Raw genomic sequence first — 19,007 nt, forward strand, 5'->3', positions numbered from 1 at the left:
TATAACTGTTATAGGATTTATTTTTTAATAGAATATAAAATAGAACACACACACACACACACCTGAGCACCACTCAGCTCTGGTATATGTAGTGTGGGAAACTTGGGGACTCAGGCTTGCAATTCCCAAACTCTGTGCTGGGCCCAGAATTAGAATTTTTACAAACCCACAGTGAACTAGACAAAAATATGTCTGCAGCCTGCTTGGAGCTTATTGCCTCTTTGGATCTTGAATAATAGGATAGGCATGGGAATACACTTGGTGGGTCAGTACAGTCAGGCACATGGAATGGTAGGATTGAGTACAAGAAAGCATCTAGCACAAGTAGATGAGTTGGAATAAGAATGGAAATCTACTGTCCTCGCTGGCAGACAACATCCAAACACCAGAGTGCGCACGAAATCACTCAAGATACTGTTAAAAAGTTTGCAGATTCAGAGCTCCAAGCGCTTTGGATCAGGAGATGACTTGAGGGAAATAGCTCAGGAAGATTATCTTGTCAAGTGTGCAGACCAGAAAACAGGAGATGGGGGCTATAGAGATCTAGTGACGGGGTTACACAAAGGCAGCTACTCCACATGTCCTTCTCTCCCCAAGTTACACTGGAGAAGAGGGAGCCGCATATTGCAGAGAAACAGTCCCCCTCAGCGAAATGGGTGATGGGCGGGGGTGTTGTTCGAGAGCCGGCAGGAAGTGCTGGGATTCCCCGAGGGCCAAGTCTCATGATCCCGGGTGCGGTGGATGGGCCCACATCCCACCCTGCAGCGTTGAGCTACTTTATCCCGCTGTCATGACAACCGCTTCCATGGAGACCGGGAGCAGCGGCGGAGGTCCTTAGGGGCGCCCGCACAGGTTCTACCAACCCCCTCTCCGGGTGTCTTTGTTCTGATCCGCGCTGGCCGGGCTCCTAGAACACATTTCAGGTCCGCAGGGCAACGCTTCCACAGTGGGAGGGAAAAGGGGAAGGAAAGAGAAGAAGCTGAAACCCGGGAGTCGCATCGCGGGAAGGATGGAGGGTGGATGGAAGGACTAAGAGATGCCCGTGGATTGCCGATGGAGGCTAAGGAAGTCCAGGGAGAAAGGCGACTTCCAGGTGCCCCACTGAGCTCCGAGTCCTGCCTCACGGCAGCTCGAGAAAAACAGGGCCCGAGGGAGGCCCCTTCCAAGTTGGGGCTGAGGCAAGAGGGAGGCGTAAACTCCACCGCTGAAGGCGGGACGTGGGCGGGGCCAATTCAGGGGTCCCTCCTTCCCTTTCTCCCCCTTTTCTGTTCAAGGCGGCCCCCAGGTCTCGTCTGGCCGCTCTCCTGTTTTCCTCGCGAGAACTTGCCACACTCCGGGTAAGTGTGGGTTCGCAACGCGCAGCCGCGGGGCTCCCTGCATGTGATTCAGTAGCGCACCGCTCGTTGGTAGTTCTCTGGCGTCCACTTATTGGTGCGGGTCGCCCTGGCCCCACCCCCGATATCGACCAATGGGCAGCGGCGGGGGCGTGACCGAGGTGGGCAGTGGCGGCGGCGGCGGCGGCGGCGGCGGCGGCGGCGGCGGCGCGGGGTTCCTTCCTCGTGCTCGGCGTTGAGACCCCGCGACCGCCGTCACCGCCGCCGCGGTCGTCTGTGCCCGGCCTGGCCCAGCCCAGGGGTGCGCCCCGCACGGTGAGACTGATCCCCACGTCAGCTCTTGCTCTCGCCCTGTTTACCGAGATCCCCTCCCGGCCCCGTCGTAGGCTGTCAGTGCCTGGGACCCCGCTGTCTGAGCTGGTCCCTGGAGCCTGACAGGGAGGAAGAGCTCCAGGGACGCGGGGGGCTTGTCAGCTGGTGGAGCTGCTGGGGTGCTGCCTTTTGGGCGCTGTCGCGGACACGGGTAACCCTGAGGGTGGGTGCCTAAGGAGGTCAGCCCATCACCCTCCCCCAAAGCCGCCGCTGTTGCCTCCTTGCTGTGTGACCTTGGAAGAGTGGTGTCTCTGAGCCTCCCGTGCTCCGCATCCTCCGGGTGATGAGTGGGAGTGCGGGCAGAGGGGAGGGCAGGAGGGCACGGGGTGACGCGGGAGGCACAGAGTCTCCCCAAGTCCAGGAGGGGTGTGACGGGGCGCTGCCCGGCGCAGCAGTCGGTTGGGAGATTGGGGTGGGGGTGGGGGCACCACACCCACAAATGGAGACACTGGATCCAGCGCCCACCAACACTGTTGTTGCCTGGGGCGGGGGACCTTGGGCAGCGCAGCCGCGCTTTCATGTAGCAATGTGTGTGTGTGTGTGGGGGTGGGCAGTGGTTCTATTTAGTTTCAGGGTTAATGTTCCTGTTAGTGATCAGCGACTCAGAAGGCCTTTCGTCTTGAACCCAGGCATTAGGCAATGACTAGGGCTGCAGTGTCCCCAGTCCAGGCTGCTGAAAACGGCCAGGGGCGGCTGAACTGTGACGCAGTCTGGCCTCTACTATTTGGGGCTTCCAAGTCTCCCGCTCAGGGGCAGGAGCCTGCAAGGGGAAGGCAATTTGGAGGTAAGAGGATTCTAAACACTGTCAAGCAGGGGTTGGGGGGCAGGGATCTAGGGAAGGGATACTGGAAAGAAGAGGTAGCATTTATTGGGGAGACAAGAGTTTTCTTGAGCAGGGGTCCCTTTTCCAATTTACTCTATCTGCTTGTGAGAGAGCACATACACAAACTTATCCTTGCACCTTTTTTTTTTTTTTTTTGGTGATGGTAGCACCTTCCATATGTGTCATTTCACTGCTCCTGGGCTGACTTTTTCATTCCTTTCTAATTTCATATAGAGACAGAAAGGAGACACCATTTCTCCTGATACTGTGATAATCCCGTGTGGTGCTGGGGCTTGAATCTGACCCCATGAATGGCAAGGCACATGCTCTACTGGGTGAGCTATCATCTAATGGGTGAGGCTTCCATTTGGTGTTTTTTTTTTTCAGAGCACTACTACTCAGCTCTGGCTTATGGTGGTGAGGTGGATTGAACCTGGGACTTTGGAGCCTCAGGCATGAGAGTCTCTTGCATAACCTTTATGCTATATCCATGCCCTACATGTGCCTTCAGTTTCCCAAAGTGAGGAGAAAATGGAGTCAGTCAGAATGAGCTGGAAAGATGCCACAGTCACACACCATCTCCAGCCTTGTTTTTGCAGGCTTTGTTCTAGATACTCACGGTGCCTCACTCTGAGCCCAATTCTGTGTCTGGTTTTGGAATCAGTAGGTTACTGTTGCCTCACTGGTGTTCTTTTCACAGGCTTGAGCTTTCATGTGAAGTTTGGATGGGGCTTCTGTTGAACTGAGTACTTAAGCCAGGACTGAACCCTGGACTAGACTGGGGGTGGGAAAAGCATGGAGGTGTGTGTGTGTGTGTGTGTGTGTGTGTGTGTGTGTGTGTCGGACACTGTAGGGTTCAAGGACTCAGAAAGTCTTTGAACAGGTTGAGAATTGAGATTGAGAAATGTATGAGAAATAAGGTCCCAGGAGGTAGGGCTGTACCCTGAGCCACAAAGCAGGGCTAGCCCTGTAGTGTTAGGATTTGGGGACTGCCTCTGGGGCAAAGGGCTGGTGTGGGGAGGACAGTAAGAGGTTGGCAGGTTCTGGAACTCCACTTTGCATGAACAGACTCTGGACTTCTGGACCCAGCCTGGCAACGCCTGGAGTAGCAGCAGCCTGCACCCTGTGGGGCAGGAATTTAGGGGGCTAAGAACTCAATTTCTTTTTAAACATCCCTGTGTCTGCTCCCTGGCCTTGTTCCTGGGCTCGTTTCTCATGCCAGAGGCTCCACAGGGTCCTGCCCTGGGTAGGGTGCCCTCAAAGCAACCTTTCTTTGAAGTGGAGAGGGACCTTAATGGCATCTCTCTCCTTTCTCCAGAAAGAAGGTTTCCTTAATTTCCTTGAGAGTTACTAAAAGCCAAAGAAGCCTCTAAGGATCTTGTCCCCCACTTTCCCTTTCCTGTGACTGCATGGTCCCATCCCTGATCTGTTAACCACCATCTAAGGGAGGTTATTTGCATGTGTCTGGGGTACACCATGTTCCTCCCTGGGCACTCCCCAGGATGATGAGTACTCTCCACACCTTCCTTTTGAGACCCTCCAGTTGACAGGTTGACAGGCAGCCAGCTCTCTGGTAATCTGTGGGGACCTGACTGCAAGGAGGGGCAGGGAGGAGGCAAAAGGTGGAAGATAGGAGGGGTGTGGGGATGGGTGTCAGACTTATTAGCCCTTGAACCATTTTCTGAGAACTCTTAGGTCCCTGGGGTCCATCCTGAGGGACTTTCCTGGATGTTCCAGGGTTGATCTGAAGTGCCTCTGCTCCAGTGAGGTTTGGAAATTGCTGTTGCTTCAGAAACCAGGCCTTTGGGAGTTTGCTTTTGCTAAGGTGGAGGAGGAAGTACTGTCATAGAACTTCAGGCATCAGCTGAAACCCCATGAGGACGAGCCTCCTGCTTACCTCTATGTTACAGATGAGGAAACTGAGGCACAGAGACATAAAGTAACTTGCCCCTGGGGAGTGAGCCAGGATTGTTGGGCTCTGGAGCATGGCCCTGTTGCTTCTGTGAGGCTAGGGCTTGGTGACACAGGAGGTCTAGGAGTTATACATGGCCTGGAGTCTCTGGATTCTGCTGAGGATGCAAACCCCATACCAGAAAGGCTGTCAACCATGCAAGGAGACCTCTCAAAGCACTCACTTGCCTCTTCCCTATTTGTGTTCTCACTGCCCAGGAGTTATGGGCAGTATCTTGAGTGCCTGACCCATTTGAGATGTGAAGTGGACTAGTTGATTATAGTCAAGTTACTAAGGATGCCAGTGGGAGGCCATACTGTGTGAGACGTGCCCTTCCTCCACTCCCATTCCCTCTAGGGTTGGGATTGAGTAATAGAGTGGGGTAGGCAGTTCCTCTTCCTGAAGGCCGTTTGATTTAGAAGCTTTGGCTCTGGCAGCCCCTGATGCTGACGTTCTCCTTAATTGGTCATTCATTTAACAAATATAAACTGAACACATCCAGGCTGGCTGCTGGTGGTGCAGGGTTTGGCAGAAACACTGTCAACTGTCCTTGTAAGGTGGGGAACATAGAGGTGATCCCAGGAGTGAAAGATAACGAGGCTTCTCAAGAAATGGGTAGGGTGGGTTGTGCTACCATGAAAAAAGCCCCTTAAAGGCTGAGAACCAGGTTAAGATGGAGATGGGGGAGGGAGTTATTTGGGCAGAAAGACAGATGTGGTGGTAGTGCAGGAGGAAGGTAGGAAGCGTCCCTGAATGTGCTGGGCCAGAGTGTTTTGTGATGAGTGCCTAGACCATTTTGTGGCAGAAGTGTCCTGGGGAGATCTTGTGGACATTGGACTGTTATTGGCCTGCAGCTGCAGAGTTGTGACTGGATCAGTCCCTGCCCAGGGTAGGATGGCTTAGTATCCTTAAGTTTGGCCACTTTTCCCCTCCTCCTTTCTATTTTATGTGATAGGACAGAGAGAAACTGAGTGGGGGGCCAATAAAAAGAGAGAGACAGACACCTGTAGCACTGCTTCACCGCTCCTGAAGTGTCTCGCCTGTAGGTGGGGAGGGGGCTCAAACCTGGAAACTGCATTGGTAACTTGTGTACTTTATTGGTTGTGCCACTACCCAGCCCCGTCTTGGCCACTTTTCACATGCTTTGGCTCTGCAGCTTCAGTGGGTCCTGGATTGGGTGAGAGAGGGTTTCCAGGCAGCAAGCTCAGCATTCCAGGGCTAATGGGTTCTAGTCAGAGGTGGGGGTGTAGTTCCCCTTTCTACACAATGGGCTGGGGCCTGGGAACTGTGTCTCCAAGGGGATGTACTGGTCTGGGGATGTTTCTGTCCTGTCTGGTTCTGTTCTCTGTACCTCCCTTATCCTTGCACCAGGAGCCTCCTGGTATGCAGGCTGTTTCTGTGACAAAGGACTTGGGCCTGAGTGGGCTTTTTGTAGTGGGAAATAAAGGGTGGGTGGTGAGGCCTGCTGTCAGGGCGGCTCAGCACCTGAAGGACCTCAGGGTTATTTGCTCCACAGTCCCATTTCCCCACTGAGGCTGGATAGCCAAGTCATTTATGGGTCACTTATCTCTAAATACTCTGTATCTCTGAAAAATAAGACAATTCCATTATATCACCTGGCAAGATTGGCTCTTAGTTGCTGTTTTTTTTTTTTTTCCCTTCCCGAAGAGCACTACTCAACTCTGGTTTATCAAGATTTGGGGGAATTGAACCTGAGACCTGGAGTTTCAGACATGAGAATCTGTTGGCATAACCATTATCCTGTCTCCTCTCACTCTTGGTTCTTAGTGTCATTGCATATCTGGTCACGTATCTCCCAAATATCTCTTTTCATAGATAGTCAGAAGCCCCCCCCATTTATTTGTCTTCTTGCAACTTATGTGATTAAGAAAAAGCATGGGGGGCTGTATGGTGGTGCACCTGGTTGAATGCACATGTTACAATGTGCAAGGACCCAGGTTCAAGCCTCTTGTCCCCACCTGCAGGGGGAAAGCTTTATGAGTGTTAAAGCAGCGTTGCAATGTCTCTCTGTCTCTCTCCCTCTCTATCACCTCTTTCTTGATTTCTGGCTGTCTTATCAAATAAACAAATAAAAGATAATAAAAAATTTAAAAAACAAACAAAAAGAAAAATATGTCACCTTATTATTTAAAAAAAAGTCTGGGAGGTAGCATAGTAGATAAAGCATTGGATTCTTTTTAAAAAAATTTTTTTTATTTATAAAAAGGAAACATTGACTTAATCATAGGAGAAGAGGCATACAACTCCACACAATTCCCACCACCGGAACTCCGTATCCCATCCCCTCCCCTGATAGCTTTCCTATTCTTTAACCCTCTGGGAGTATGGACCCAAGGTCATTGTGGGATGCAGAAGGTGGAAGGTCTGGCTTCTGTAATTGCTTTCCCAATTGTCGATCCATACTCCCAGCCTGTCTCTCTCTTTCCCTAGTGGGGAGGGGCCCTGGCGAAGTGAAGCTCCAGGACACATTGGTGGGGTTGTCTGTCCAAGGATGTCTGGTCAGCATCATGCTAGCATCTGGAACCTGTTGGTTGAAAAGAGAGTTAACATACAAAGCCAAACAAACTGTTGACCCATCATGGACCTAAAGGCTGGAATAGTGCAGATGAAGAGTTGGGTGTCCTCCATTTTCTAGATAGCTAGTAGGCATATTTTAGTTAAATTCCAAAGGGCCTGTGGCTTTACTAGTTTTTTTTTTTTTTTTTTCCTTTTTTCCCCTGAGCCTGAAATCTGATATGCAGGTGGATCCAAGTTATTATCTGGAGAGATGATGTCATGGCTGGAAAAAGGACCAGAAAGCTGGATCAGGGAAGAGAGTAGCTCCCTAATATGGGGAAGGGGTATAAATGCTATTAACTGTAAACCCCATTGATTTGATCTGGTCTGGGGCCCATATTCAGCTTAGGAACCTATGTGACCTCTGCAGCCCTGTAGATCTGAGCTCATATTCTGTGGTCATGAGCAGGAACATTCCAAGCTGCCCCAATATCTACCCATCTTCCTCAGGTGTAGCATAGAGTATGCTGTCCAGCCTCCCTTCAGAGGATGGAACATTCTCTACCGTTGTTGATCCAAGTTGAGGGCAAGGTCCTATGGTGGCCCACAAAAGGGTCTATTTTGTTGTTCCTGACAGAAATGACCAGTAACAATGGAGAGAGGGATTTAGATTTATTCAAGGTCTAGGCCTATCATGTCTGTTTAGGAGTCTCAGGACTCCCCAATTAGGGCCCCAGCTGATAGGGTGGCCTGATAAGTGACTAAAGAGTCATTGTTAAAGTATGCCAGTCTCTTGCCCTTATTCAGCTTTTGCAGTCCTAAAGCATTGGATTATTTATTTATTCCTTTTAGTTGCCCTTGTTGTTTTATTGTCATAATTATTATTGTTGTTGTTGAATAGGACAGAGAGAAATGGAGAGAGGAGGGGAAGATGGGGGGAGAGGGAGAGAAAGTTAGACACCTGCAGACCTGCTTCACTGCCTGTGAAGCGTCCCCCCTGCAGGTGGGGAGCTGGGGGCTCGAACTGGGATCCTTACGCCCGCCGGTCCTTGTGCTGTGCTTAACTCGCTGCGCTACTGCCCGACTCCCAAGCATTAGATTCTTAACCATGAGGTCCTGAGTTCGATCCCTGGCAGCACATGTACCAGAGTGATGTCTGGTTCTTTCTCTCTTCCTGTCTTTCTCATGAATAAATAAATAAATTCTTTAAATAAAATAAAAAGAAAGCAAAAGTAAGGTGCCAGTTGGTGGTGCACCCACTTAAGTGCACATCCTTCCCACCTGCAGGGAGGATGCTTCATAAGGGGTGAAGCAGGTCTGCAGGTATCTAGCTTTCTTTCTCCCTCTCTGTCTTCCCCTTCCCCCCCTCTCAGTTTCTTTCTGGCCTATTGAATGAAATGGGAAAGAAAAAGGAAAAAATGGCCAACAGGAGTGGTAGATTCGTAGTGCCAGCACTGAGCCCCAGCAATAACCCTGGAAGCAAAAAAGCAAACCAAACAAACCAGATAGATCAGTTGTCTCATAGAGTAGCCTGCTTTGGTGTCTGTTTTAATCTAGAACAGCAGCTGGCAAACTTTTTCTGCAAAGGGCCAGATAGTAAATATTTAAGACTTTGTCAGCCATGTGGTCTCTAAGAGATATGTAATTTGTCCCACTGGCCTCAGTATTTTCACAAAGTAGGAAGCTGGAGGTGGAGACTTGATTAGATCTAGGCTAGACATTTTTGGCAGGGATTCAGCATCACTGATTCTGTGACTTCATGTTGCCTCACATCAGGGGTTATCATTGTGTCAGACTGTCTCACTGTAAGTGGAGGGAGATTTGTCCACGTGTGAGACTGGCTGGTGGCATGTTCCTCCATTGCAAGCAAGTGTCATCATCCTTAAGAACCTCAGGCCAGGGGTTGGGCGGTAGTGTAGAGGGTTAAGCGCATGTGGCTCAAAGCGCAGAGACCGGCATAAGGATCCTGGTTTGAGCCCCCGGCTCCCCACTTGCAGGGGAGTCGCTTCACAGGCGGTGAAGCAGGTCTGCAGGTGTCTATCTTTCTCTCCCCCTCTCTGTCTTCCCCTCCTCTCTCCATTTCTCTCTGTCCTATCCAACAACGAACAACATCAACAATGGCAATAATAATAACCACAGCGAGGCTACAACAACAAGGGCAACAAAAAGGGGAAAAAAATGGCCTCCAGGAGCGGTGGATTCATGGTGCAGGCACTGAGCCCAGCAATAACCCTGGAGGGAAAAAAAAAAAAAAGAACCTCAGGCCATCTGTCAGTGGCAGCATCTGTGAACATCTCACTTCCATCAGCCTTTGCGTCGTTTAGTATGCATTGACTCAGAGCCTCCATCACTTATTTCTTTGGGGGCTAAGAATTACTTAGCATTGGGTGGTGATTCCTTTGTTGTTAGCGAGAATTATTCTATAAAGAAAAACTTTCCTCTAACCACCAGGGCAACTTGGTTACAGGAAAGATTAAGGAGCCTGAATTACTTTCTTGATTACCAATTTTCAGAATAAAGAGTCAGGGCATTGCTGACGTCAGTGGTGACACATGAGGGTTTGGCTTGTTTGGCTTCCTCTCTTTTTATAATATCTGAATGCTCTGACTTTATGTATCCATCAGTCGCACTAATTTGATGCTTAGATGGCCCCAGCTCAGCACGTCAGCAGCCATCCTGCCCACACAGGCTTCCTGGGGTGCCTTTGCCCTCAGGCTGACCTTGGGGGGCTCAGCTGGGAGGCTGCCTATCAGCTCTGAAAAGTGGATTCTGGTGTAGGCACAACCCCTTTGTGCATAATTGGTTCTGTCTGTGGTCCTAACCAATTACCAAGAGGGAAAGTTCTATTTTATGTTGTACACCCCCCCCCTCCCCCCCGTTTGTGGATACTGTTGACTCTGATCTGGACCCAGCTGCCCTGGCTATGTGGCCTGAGTAACTTAGCCTCTAGTTATCATTCAGGGATGAGGGCTCTTGGTGATTGTGAGGAGTAGGGGAGAGGAAAGTAGCCCCCCTGTGCTAGAGGGTGTGAGCACCACTTGGGCTGCTATAACCAGCAGCAGTTTGGTCCTTCCAAACAGGTGCACCTCTGCTTCCTCCAGCTCGGATCCTCACCCTCCTCAACCCTGCTCATCAGAGTCCTGCTGGTGTCCCCAGAGCATGGGAGGTTGCTAAGCTCACGTGGAGGTGTCCGGCAGGAGCTGCACTTCTCACCTGAGGGCACGGAGGGCGTCCATGGCTGCAGCTAACAAGGGTAAGTGCCAGGGCACTGGGTTGAGGGGCTTTCATGTGTGGGATCTGTGTTATCTCTGTGTGTGAGTATGTGCCAGTGTTTGTGTCAGAACCTGGGGCCCCTGCTGACCCATTGTGTACTTATGTGCTCCAGCCTTTCTGTCCCACTGCAGGGGCTGGTGACACCAAGGAGGTTGGGGTGAGCACCGAGTGTGTGTGTGGGGGGGTGCATACAGTTGATGATGGCAGGGAATTAGGGTTTCAGTCAGAGTCCAGAAGGGTGCATAATAGGTTTTAGACAAGGCAAGCCTGATGAGATTTAGGGCCAGGTCCTTGGGGTTCAGCAGAGGGTGTGGAAGTGTAGGCCACCAAGTGTCTAAGCAGCTGAACTAGGCCTGACTAAGGCCTACACCAGCAGTTCTCTGAATTAGGGTTCTTGGTAGGCATAGAGGCTGTGGGAGTCACAATTGATTTCTTTTTTTTTTTTTTTTATTGCTTGGCTCGGTGCCTGCACCATGAATCCACTGCTCCTGGAGGCCATTTTCCCCCCTTTTTGTTGCCCTAGTTGTTGCAGCCTCGTTGCGGTTATTATTGCCATTGTTGACGTTGCTTTGTTGTTTTATAGGACAGAGAGAAATGGAGAGAGGAGGGGAAGACAGAGAGAGAGGGGAGAGAAAGATAGACACCTGCAGACCTGCTTCACCGCCTGTGAAGCGACTCCTCTGCAGGTGGGGAGCCGGGGGCTCGAACCGGGATCCTTACGCCAGTCCCTGCGCATTGCGCCACGCGCGCTTAACCCACTGTGCCACCGCCCGACCCCCTTTTCTCTTGATTTTTTAAGTCTTGGTATATATGTGCACAATTGATTTCATTTATTCATTCATTCATTTTTTTTTTTGCCTCCAGGGCTATTGCTGGGGTTTGGTGCCCGCCACTGCTCCTGTGACCATTTTTTTTTTCTCATTTTATTGGATAGGGCAGAGAAAAATTGAGAGGGGAGGGAGAGATAGAGAGAGGGAGAGAGACACTTGCAGACCTGCTTCACTGCTTGTGAAATGACTAACCTGCAGGTGGGGAGCCAGGGGCTTGCACTGGGATCCTTCGTGCTGTGTGCACTTAACCTGGTGTGTTACCGCCCAACACCATTTTTTCTTTCTACCAAGGTTATCAATAGGGTTCAGTGCCTGCTCTGAGTAGCTATTTTATTTCTTCTTTCTTTCTTTCTTTCTTTCTTTCTTTCTTTCTTTCTTTCTTTCTATGTTTTGATAGAGAGTGAGAGACAGAGTAAGAGAGACACCTGCAGCATTGTTCTACCCTTTATGAACGCCACCCCCCGCGCAGATCGGGACCAGGGGCTTGAACCCGAATTGGGGAAACTGACGATCCTTCCTAGCCGACTGAATCCACATGGATCCCAGTCACTTTCAAAGCCAGCAACAAGCAGACATCAGGCTCAACCTGACGCTGTTGACTGGCTACGGAAGAAGGGCAAACGCTAGAAGAAGAAGAACCAGGTGTGCCTTGATAGCCCAGGCCCATAGCCCAGCTTTCACTGCCTGGGGTTGGGGAACCCCAGCCAACTGGGGACACCCTAGGGCCTGGGAATGGTGGTGGTAGAAGAAATGCTTTGGGGATGTGCCCAGAAAACCATCCACATTTTCCAATCTTATCAGTGGTCAATAATGAGGTTTATATTTTTATTTATTTTATTTTAATGAAAGTGGGGACAGGCTAGAGCACTGCTCAGCTCTTGTTTATGGTGGTATTAGAGATGGAGCCTGTGACCTCAGAGCCACAGGCATGAAAGTCTCTTTGCATAACCACTATACTATTTCCTCAGCCTAGTGAGGTTTAGAGTCAGGAGTGGCCTCTCCTACATGGCCTAGTGGTTTTCACCCTCATTGCCCCCATATAGATTGTTCCTGCTCCCCTCTCCTCACAGATTGGGGTCAGTAGAAGGGGTGGGCAGGCCCTCAAAAACCACTAGACCTGGAAGAAAAGTTACAAGATACTGGGAGCTTGGCATGTGAAGGAGTACACTAGACAGAGTACCAGGGGCCTGGGGCCGAGTCCTGCTCTGCCTGGTGCTTGGTGAGCATCTGGAAGCCTATCTTTAGGCTTCATCATCTGTAAGTTCTGGCTCATGTCAGCCAATCCTTGAGTACCCCTTCCCATACCCACTCTCAGGATGGGTTTTCTTGGTGGGAGGACTAGGCAGGTATTATGTGAAGAGTCACACCCTTATGATCCTCAGTGTCTAGCAGGATGTGGCCTAGCCCTGAAATGAGCCCAGCCAGTGGTTGCTGGGGTAGCTGAAGGGGGTGAGGATGCAGTAATGAGGTGTTCTATGGGAGTAGAGGAAATCAGCAGCTCTGAGCCCTCTCCCATTCTTCTTAGGCAACAAGCCCAGAGTCCGGAGTATCCGTTTCTCATCAGGCCATGACACCGAAAGCTCCCAGAGCCATGTCCACTTTGATGAGAAGCTGCATGACTCAGTGGTAATGGTCACCCAGGAGAGTGATAGCAGCTTTCTGGTCAAGGTATGTGCATGCCTCTCCCCACCATCAGCTTTACTCCCTCCATGCCCTCCCAGCCTTGCCTGGCTTGCTGGACCTGCCTGTCCCATTCCTTCTAAGATGGGTCCTGCCTTGAGCTTTGGTTTTCAGTGGTGAAATTACAGTAGGTGCATTGAGACTGTTAATATAAACAAGGTGACTTTATTATTTATTATTGTTAATATAAACAAGCCTTTGTCACTGGCATCCCTCCACCCCCACCCCCCACCCCCAGCAATGGCAGTGGAAAGTGCCTATCAAAGGTCAGAAGCCAAGGTCCAGGCCTGCTACTACTCTGGATCTGTGACCATGGGCAGGTTGCCTCAGTTTTCTCTTCTTCAAAGTGGAGACACACCTTACACCCCTAAAGAGTTGGTATGTTAATGAAATGGAAGAAGGTGTGCATGTTACAGGAGTGAGGCTATGCTGGTAACAAAGCGTAACCCTTCTCTGCCAACCCAGCTGCAATAGTATTTATTTATTTATTTATTTATTTATTTATTTATTATTTTTGCCTCCAGGGGTTATCGCTGGGGCTTGGTGCCAGTATTCCACTGCTCCTGACATTTTTTCCATTTTTTTTGGATAGGACAGAAAGAAATTGAGAGGGGAAGGTAGATAGAGGGAAAGACATCTGCAGAACTGCTTCACTGCTTGTGAAGCGATACCACCCCCCCCATAGGTGGGGATCCTTGAGCAGGTCTTTGTGCTTAGTACTATGTGCTTAACTCCGTGTGCTACCGCCCAGCCCCTGGTACTATTTATTTTTAAAAAATACTATTTATTTTTTAATGAGAGAGATAAAGAGAGAAAAGGTCAGAGCACTGCTCAGCTTTGGCTGATGCTCGTGCTGGGGATTGAACTTGGGACCTTGGAGCCTGAGGCATAAAAGTCTTTTGCATAACAACTATGTTGTCTCTAGCCCTGCAGTAGTATTTATTATCATCTTCATGTTGTCTGCCAGGTGGGTTACTCTTTTAGTGACTACACCTCACACTGTCTTATGCAGGTTGTGACGGAGTGGTGATCCCTCAACTGCTGGGACACTTTTAGATCCCACATCCACTTGGAAAGGCCATGAGGAAGCCCTTGGAGGGGATGGATTGGGAGAGACAGGCAGTGAGACCCTCAGGTTGGCCTGTGAACCAGGGCTCCAGAGACAAGTCAAGGGAGAGGCAGGGGCATCAGATCCAGGTGCACTGAGCCTAGTCTGAGGAGAGACCTGCTGCTCAGAGAGGGGCCCAGGTCCAGATCCATGTCTGCTCAATCCTAAAATCCCCACTCTTTCTTTCCAGCTGACAGCTTCCCTAAGGGAATAAGCTGAACAGCCCCAAATGGTTTAAAAATAGTCCCCTCCTTCTCCTTTCCTCATTGTAAAATCTATTCATGTCTATTAGAGAAAGCTTGAAAGTGAGAGAAAAATACAATGACATTTCAAAGTACCCATGATCATTCTATCCAGAAATAACCTCAGATATTTTGGATATTTTTATGTGTCTTTCCAGCTTTTTTTTTTAAGCTTTGTTTCTAAAACAAACAAACAAAAAAACTAATATCCCAGTCTACACACTGTACTTTGTTTGCTTCTGTTGTGAACTGTCTCCAGCCTGTGTTAGTAAACAGTCTTCCATGAGATTTTACAACTGCCTGGTGTTCCATTCTGTGTGTCATCATTGATTTATATGGTTCCCTCTTCCTGGTGCTACGGTTGTTTCTATTTTTCACTGTTATAAGTAGGACAGCGACGAGTGCTTCTTCTTTTTTTTTTTTCCACACCTCTGAGCATTTCCCCTGGAAAATTCTGCATGTGATGCAGCTGGGTCACAGTGACACAGTTGGCAGGTACAGGCAGAAGGCCCTCTGAGAGGTGTACCCTCCACCGGCAGAGTGTGGAGCTGTGTGTACTGAGCTTCATCATGCGGTGACATCAGCCTGATTCCATGAAAAGGCTGAGTGCACCATCCAGTATCCCAGCTCGCCTCCAGGGGCAGGGTCTTCCAGTCCCTAGAACTGTGAGCAACGGCTGTGTCCATATGAGTTATGGGCAGGGCACGCACCTCATTCCTCTTGGACACTAGGGTCAGCTCCCCTCAGTAACCACCCTAGCCTGTGACCCTTCATATAACTGGAATTTTCAAAGTTGGCATCTGCCCCTCAGGGCGCTGGTTGCCAAACACTGTGTATGAACAACAGAAATTGGTCGTGCTGTACGACTGAGTTGTTGGGCACAGTGAACCTCTGAGTGGGCAGGCAGGCATCCATGTCCATGTGCCAGCAGGGCAGGCAAGAGCCTGGCTCAGTGGCTGGTGCCACACTCGAAGACCAGCTCTGGACTGATTGCTGTTCTTGTAGCTGTTTCTCTTTCCCTTCCCCTTTTCCCTTCCCTTCCCTTCCCCCACCCTTTGTTTTTCCTACCAGAGCACCGCTCAGATCTGGTTTATGGTGGTACAGGGGATTGAACCTAGGACTTTGGAGGCTCACGCATATGAGGGTCTCTTTGCATAACCATCTACCTTCACCCTTCTCCCTCCCTCCTTCCCTCCCTTCTTTCTCCTTCCTTTCTTCCTTCCTTCCTTCCTTCCTTCCTTCCTTCCTTCCTTCCTTCCTTCCTTCCTTCCTTCTATCCTCTCTTTCTTTCTTCCTTTCCATTGCTCAGATCTGGCTTATGGTAGTGTCAGGATTGAAACTCACACCTTTGACCCTCAAGCATGAAAGTCTGTTGCATAAACTACAGTGTTATTTCCAAATACTGTATCTCTTTTTTTCTCTCTCTTTTCATATTTTTATCTATTTATTATGGATAGAGATAGGAATTGAGAGGGGAGGGAAAGAGAGAGAGAGACTGAGACCTATAGCTCTGCTTCATCATGCATGAATATTTCCCCCTGCAAGAGACCAGGGGGCTTGAACCTTGGTCCTTATGCACTGTAATGTGAGCACTTAGCCAGGTGCACCACCACCTGGCCCCCTTGTGTTTGTTTTTCTAATCCTATACTGTACTTCACTATCTATGTTGCCTTCACAAAAGACTGGCATCCCTGATCTTGGGCTATTGGCTCTGGGCAGGTGCTGGAAGTGACAGGAGCAGGTTAATGGCCTTGAGCCTCTCCTTGTGGGCAGGCAACTGGTGTCTCAATATTCACTCCAGGCTTGGCCAGGAGGTCTAGAAAGGACTGTGCTAGTCATACTGTTTGACCTCCAACTAGACACTTCCTGGCTTCCATTTTCTTGTGAACTAAATAGACCACACAGGAGCTGTACTGCCATGAGAACAGATGCTGAGCAAGTACTAACTGGGCTGTGGAGATGAGGGTCTCAGGGATTGGGGCTGGAGTCACTGGGCCAGGGTATGGGGACCATCTGGAGTGGTGGAGGGAGTTAGACTCTCCAGGAATCTCTAAGCAAGCAGGTGCAGGGGCCCACAGGAGCACAGATGACATGTTATGGGCAGGCCCTGGTGGGAGGCTGTCAGTGAGGGTTCCTCTTTCTTCCACCCCCTGCTGCAGGTTGGCTTCCTGAAGATCCTGCACAGGTATGAGATTACCTTTACTCTGCCCCCAGTGCACAGACTAAGCAAGGACATCCGAGAGGCACCTGTCCCCAGTCTCCATCTCAAGCTTCTCAGCATCATGCCCATCCCAGAAGGTGTGTCCCATGTTCAGGGGTCTGGAGGGCTCCCCTCCTCCAGCAGGGCCAGCCTGTGTATGAATGGAAGGGAAAGATTGGGGTGGGGGGGAGGTTCCTTCCCCTCACCTTGGGAGGGGAGGGCAGCTCAGCAGTTGGGGAACAGGATGTCTATCGGCTTGTTGTGTGGCAACCTGTGGCAATGTGTCCCACTCTGTAGCTAGTAGTGGACACACTGTTGGCCTGTTTTGCCATCACTTGATGGGTATTACCTCAGTAGGATGGCAGCCACCAAGAAACTAGTTTTGGACCCCCCCCAACCCTCCCTCTTTTTTTTTTTGTGCCTTCAGAGTTACCACTGGGGCTCGGTGCTGGCACTACAAATCCACTGCTCCTGGTGGTCATTCCCCACCCTCCCCCTCCTTTTTTTTTTTTTTTTTTTTTTCTATTTTATTCTATAGGACAGAGAGAACTTGAGAGAGGGGGCATAGAGATGGAGAGTGAAAAATAAGACACCTGCTTCACCACTCATGAAGTATCCCTGCTACAGGTGGGGAGCAGGGGCTTGAACTCATGTCCTTTCGTGGGCCCTTCCACATAGTACTATGTGTACTTAACCAGGTGTGCCATCACCTGTCCCCACCCCCACCCTTTTTAAAAAAATTGCCACCAGGGTTATTACTGGGGCTTGGTGACTGTATGACAAATCCAGCACTCGATGTTTTTGTTTTGTTTCTTTTTCCTTTGGATAGCGACAGATTTAAAGGAAAGAGGGAAGGGGGGTAGAGATGGAGAGAGAGACACCTGCAACAGTGCTTCACCACTTGTGAAACTTTCCCTCTGCAGGTGGGGACCAGGGGCTTAAACCCAGGTTTGTATGCATTGTAATGTGTGTGCTCTACCAAAGGCACCAGCACTGAGCCCCTCTCCCTCCTTTGTAAGCAAAGGCTTCTGGAATCTCAGGAGACCTGGAAAGCTAACTCCTAGCACCTCAGTCCCAACTTTGCCCTTCAAGCTGTTTCAGGCTTTTCTGTTCCCTGCCAGTTTAGGAGAGGTAACAGTGGCAGTTTCCAGGTACAGAAGCTCCAACTTCAGCTCCAACCCCACCCTCCACCCCAGCTTACTCTAAATGACCTTGCACTTCAGCAGATCGAGTGAGCCCTCAGGCCATTGCCTCTTGTCACCTGATCTGAGGTTGCCCTCCATCCCCTGTCTTGTCTTCCCCATCACTCTCTTACCCTTTCTTCTTTTGGGGTGGGGGGGATTTTTCCTGGAAGCCTGAGTTTGAACCATGGAGCCATAGTAGGATGCCCCTGTGGGCCGGAAGTTTCCAAGGAATGCCTGTGTGATCAGCCCTGGGTGGGAGTAGTGGTGCTCCTTTGCCCTCCTTGCTCCTTTGGGGGAGGGACCAGTCTTGGCGATGGTTGGAGGGTGAGGGGGTGGTGGAGTAAACCATGGAGTTGTTGGTCGCCCTGGGCAGGTTACAGTGTCAAGTGTGAGTACTCTGCGCACAAGGAGGGCGTCCTCAAGGAGGAGATGCTGCTGGCCTGCGAAGGTGGTGCTGGCACCTGCGTGCGTGTGGTGGTGCAAGCACGAGTCATGGGTGAGAATAAGGTGGGGTCTGGCTGGAGGAGGGAGGCATCAGCTGGACAGAAGGCTTCTGCCTCCTGGAGTCCCATCTGGGAAAAAGATCCTTGCCTGAGCCCATAGTTCCCAACCTCTGTGGGAACTGTGCCTTTCTCCCACTGGCTCTGGGAGGGAAGAGGGATCCCTTCTAAATGGGTGGGGTAGAGGGTCCAGCCTGCCACACAGACTTGTTGCCTGTATTGCAGACCGGCATCATGGCACCCCCATGCTGTTGGATGGTGTCAAGTGCGTGGGCGCTGAGCTAGAATACGACTCGGAACACAGCGACTGGCATGGCTTCGACTGAGGCTTCTCAGCCTTAATCCTCACCTCATCTCCCCAATCGCTGTGTGATGGTGTGGCTTCCCTGTCCCTGCCTGGAGTGGGCATGGTGGCTTAGTGGCCAGGGGCCTCCAAGCAAGGGCCTTTCTCTTGCCTCACTTCTGCCTTCATTTGTGCAGCCTCCCTGCCTCTCCTGTGTTTTCCTCGGTCTCCTGCTCGAATAAATGAGTTGAACCCCTCCAAGGAGGCTACCTGAGGAGGGAAATGGGGAGAGGCCTGGGGTAGATATGCCCACCTCAAGCCATAAGGGCTCCAGTCAGGGCCTAAGAGTGGAGGGAGTTGGCTGTGCTGTCATGGTCCCATTACTGCTGCTGACTCGCTTTAGCTACTTGTCCTGCCCCCACCCCTTGCTGTCTACAGTGAGTAGGAAGGAGGCTCATCTCCAGCCCTACCTCCCAGGTCTGTGTTTGATTTTTTTAAAAACAAACAAACAAACAAAAAAAACTGGTTAGTATAAAACCTTAAAGAAATAAAACTACCTGTGGCTACCAGAGACCAGTGAGATTTTTGTTCTCAGCAGTTCCAGTAAGACCCAAGCATTTGCAGATGGGTCAAGAAACAGTTTTGGCTAAACTTACTCTTTTAGAAGGCAAAGGCACTGCATGATATTAAAGCACCTAGCCCCAAAAACG

General features: G+C 50.4%; 1 protein-coding gene across 5 annotated transcripts; it reads left to right on the forward strand.

The window, feature by feature from the left end:
- Positions 1–1,319: 1,319 nt before the first annotated feature.
- Positions 1,320–18,868, forward strand: ADISSP (adipose secreted signaling protein). Of its 5 annotated transcripts, XM_060187232.1 has the most exons (7): positions 1,542–1,649; positions 2,764–2,864; positions 10,078–10,250; positions 12,626–12,768; positions 16,290–16,428; positions 17,888–18,010; positions 18,240–18,868. In XM_060187232.1, the coding sequence occupies exons 3-7, from the start codon at positions 10,232–10,234 to the stop codon at positions 18,338–18,340; spliced, it is 525 nt and encodes a 174-aa protein (XP_060043215.1). In that variant the 5' UTR covers positions 1,542–1,649; positions 2,764–2,864; positions 10,078–10,231; the 3' UTR covers positions 18,341–18,868. The 5 variants fall into 5 exon arrangements, with proteins under 5 accessions (XP_060043226.1, XP_007539606.1, XP_060043220.1 ...); XM_060187243.1 differs by lacking the exons at positions 1,542–1,649; positions 2,764–2,864 and adding an exon at positions 1,320–1,337; XM_007539544.3 differs by lacking the exon at positions 2,764–2,864 and having other exon boundaries at positions 1,526–1,649.
- The last annotated feature ends 139 nt before the right edge of the window (positions 18,869–19,007 follow it).

The sequence above is a fragment of the Erinaceus europaeus genome, chromosome 1 (genome assembly GCF_950295315.1).
Source record: "Erinaceus europaeus chromosome 1, mEriEur2.1, whole genome shotgun sequence".
Taxonomy (NCBI): domain Eukaryota; kingdom Metazoa; phylum Chordata; class Mammalia; order Eulipotyphla; family Erinaceidae; genus Erinaceus; species Erinaceus europaeus.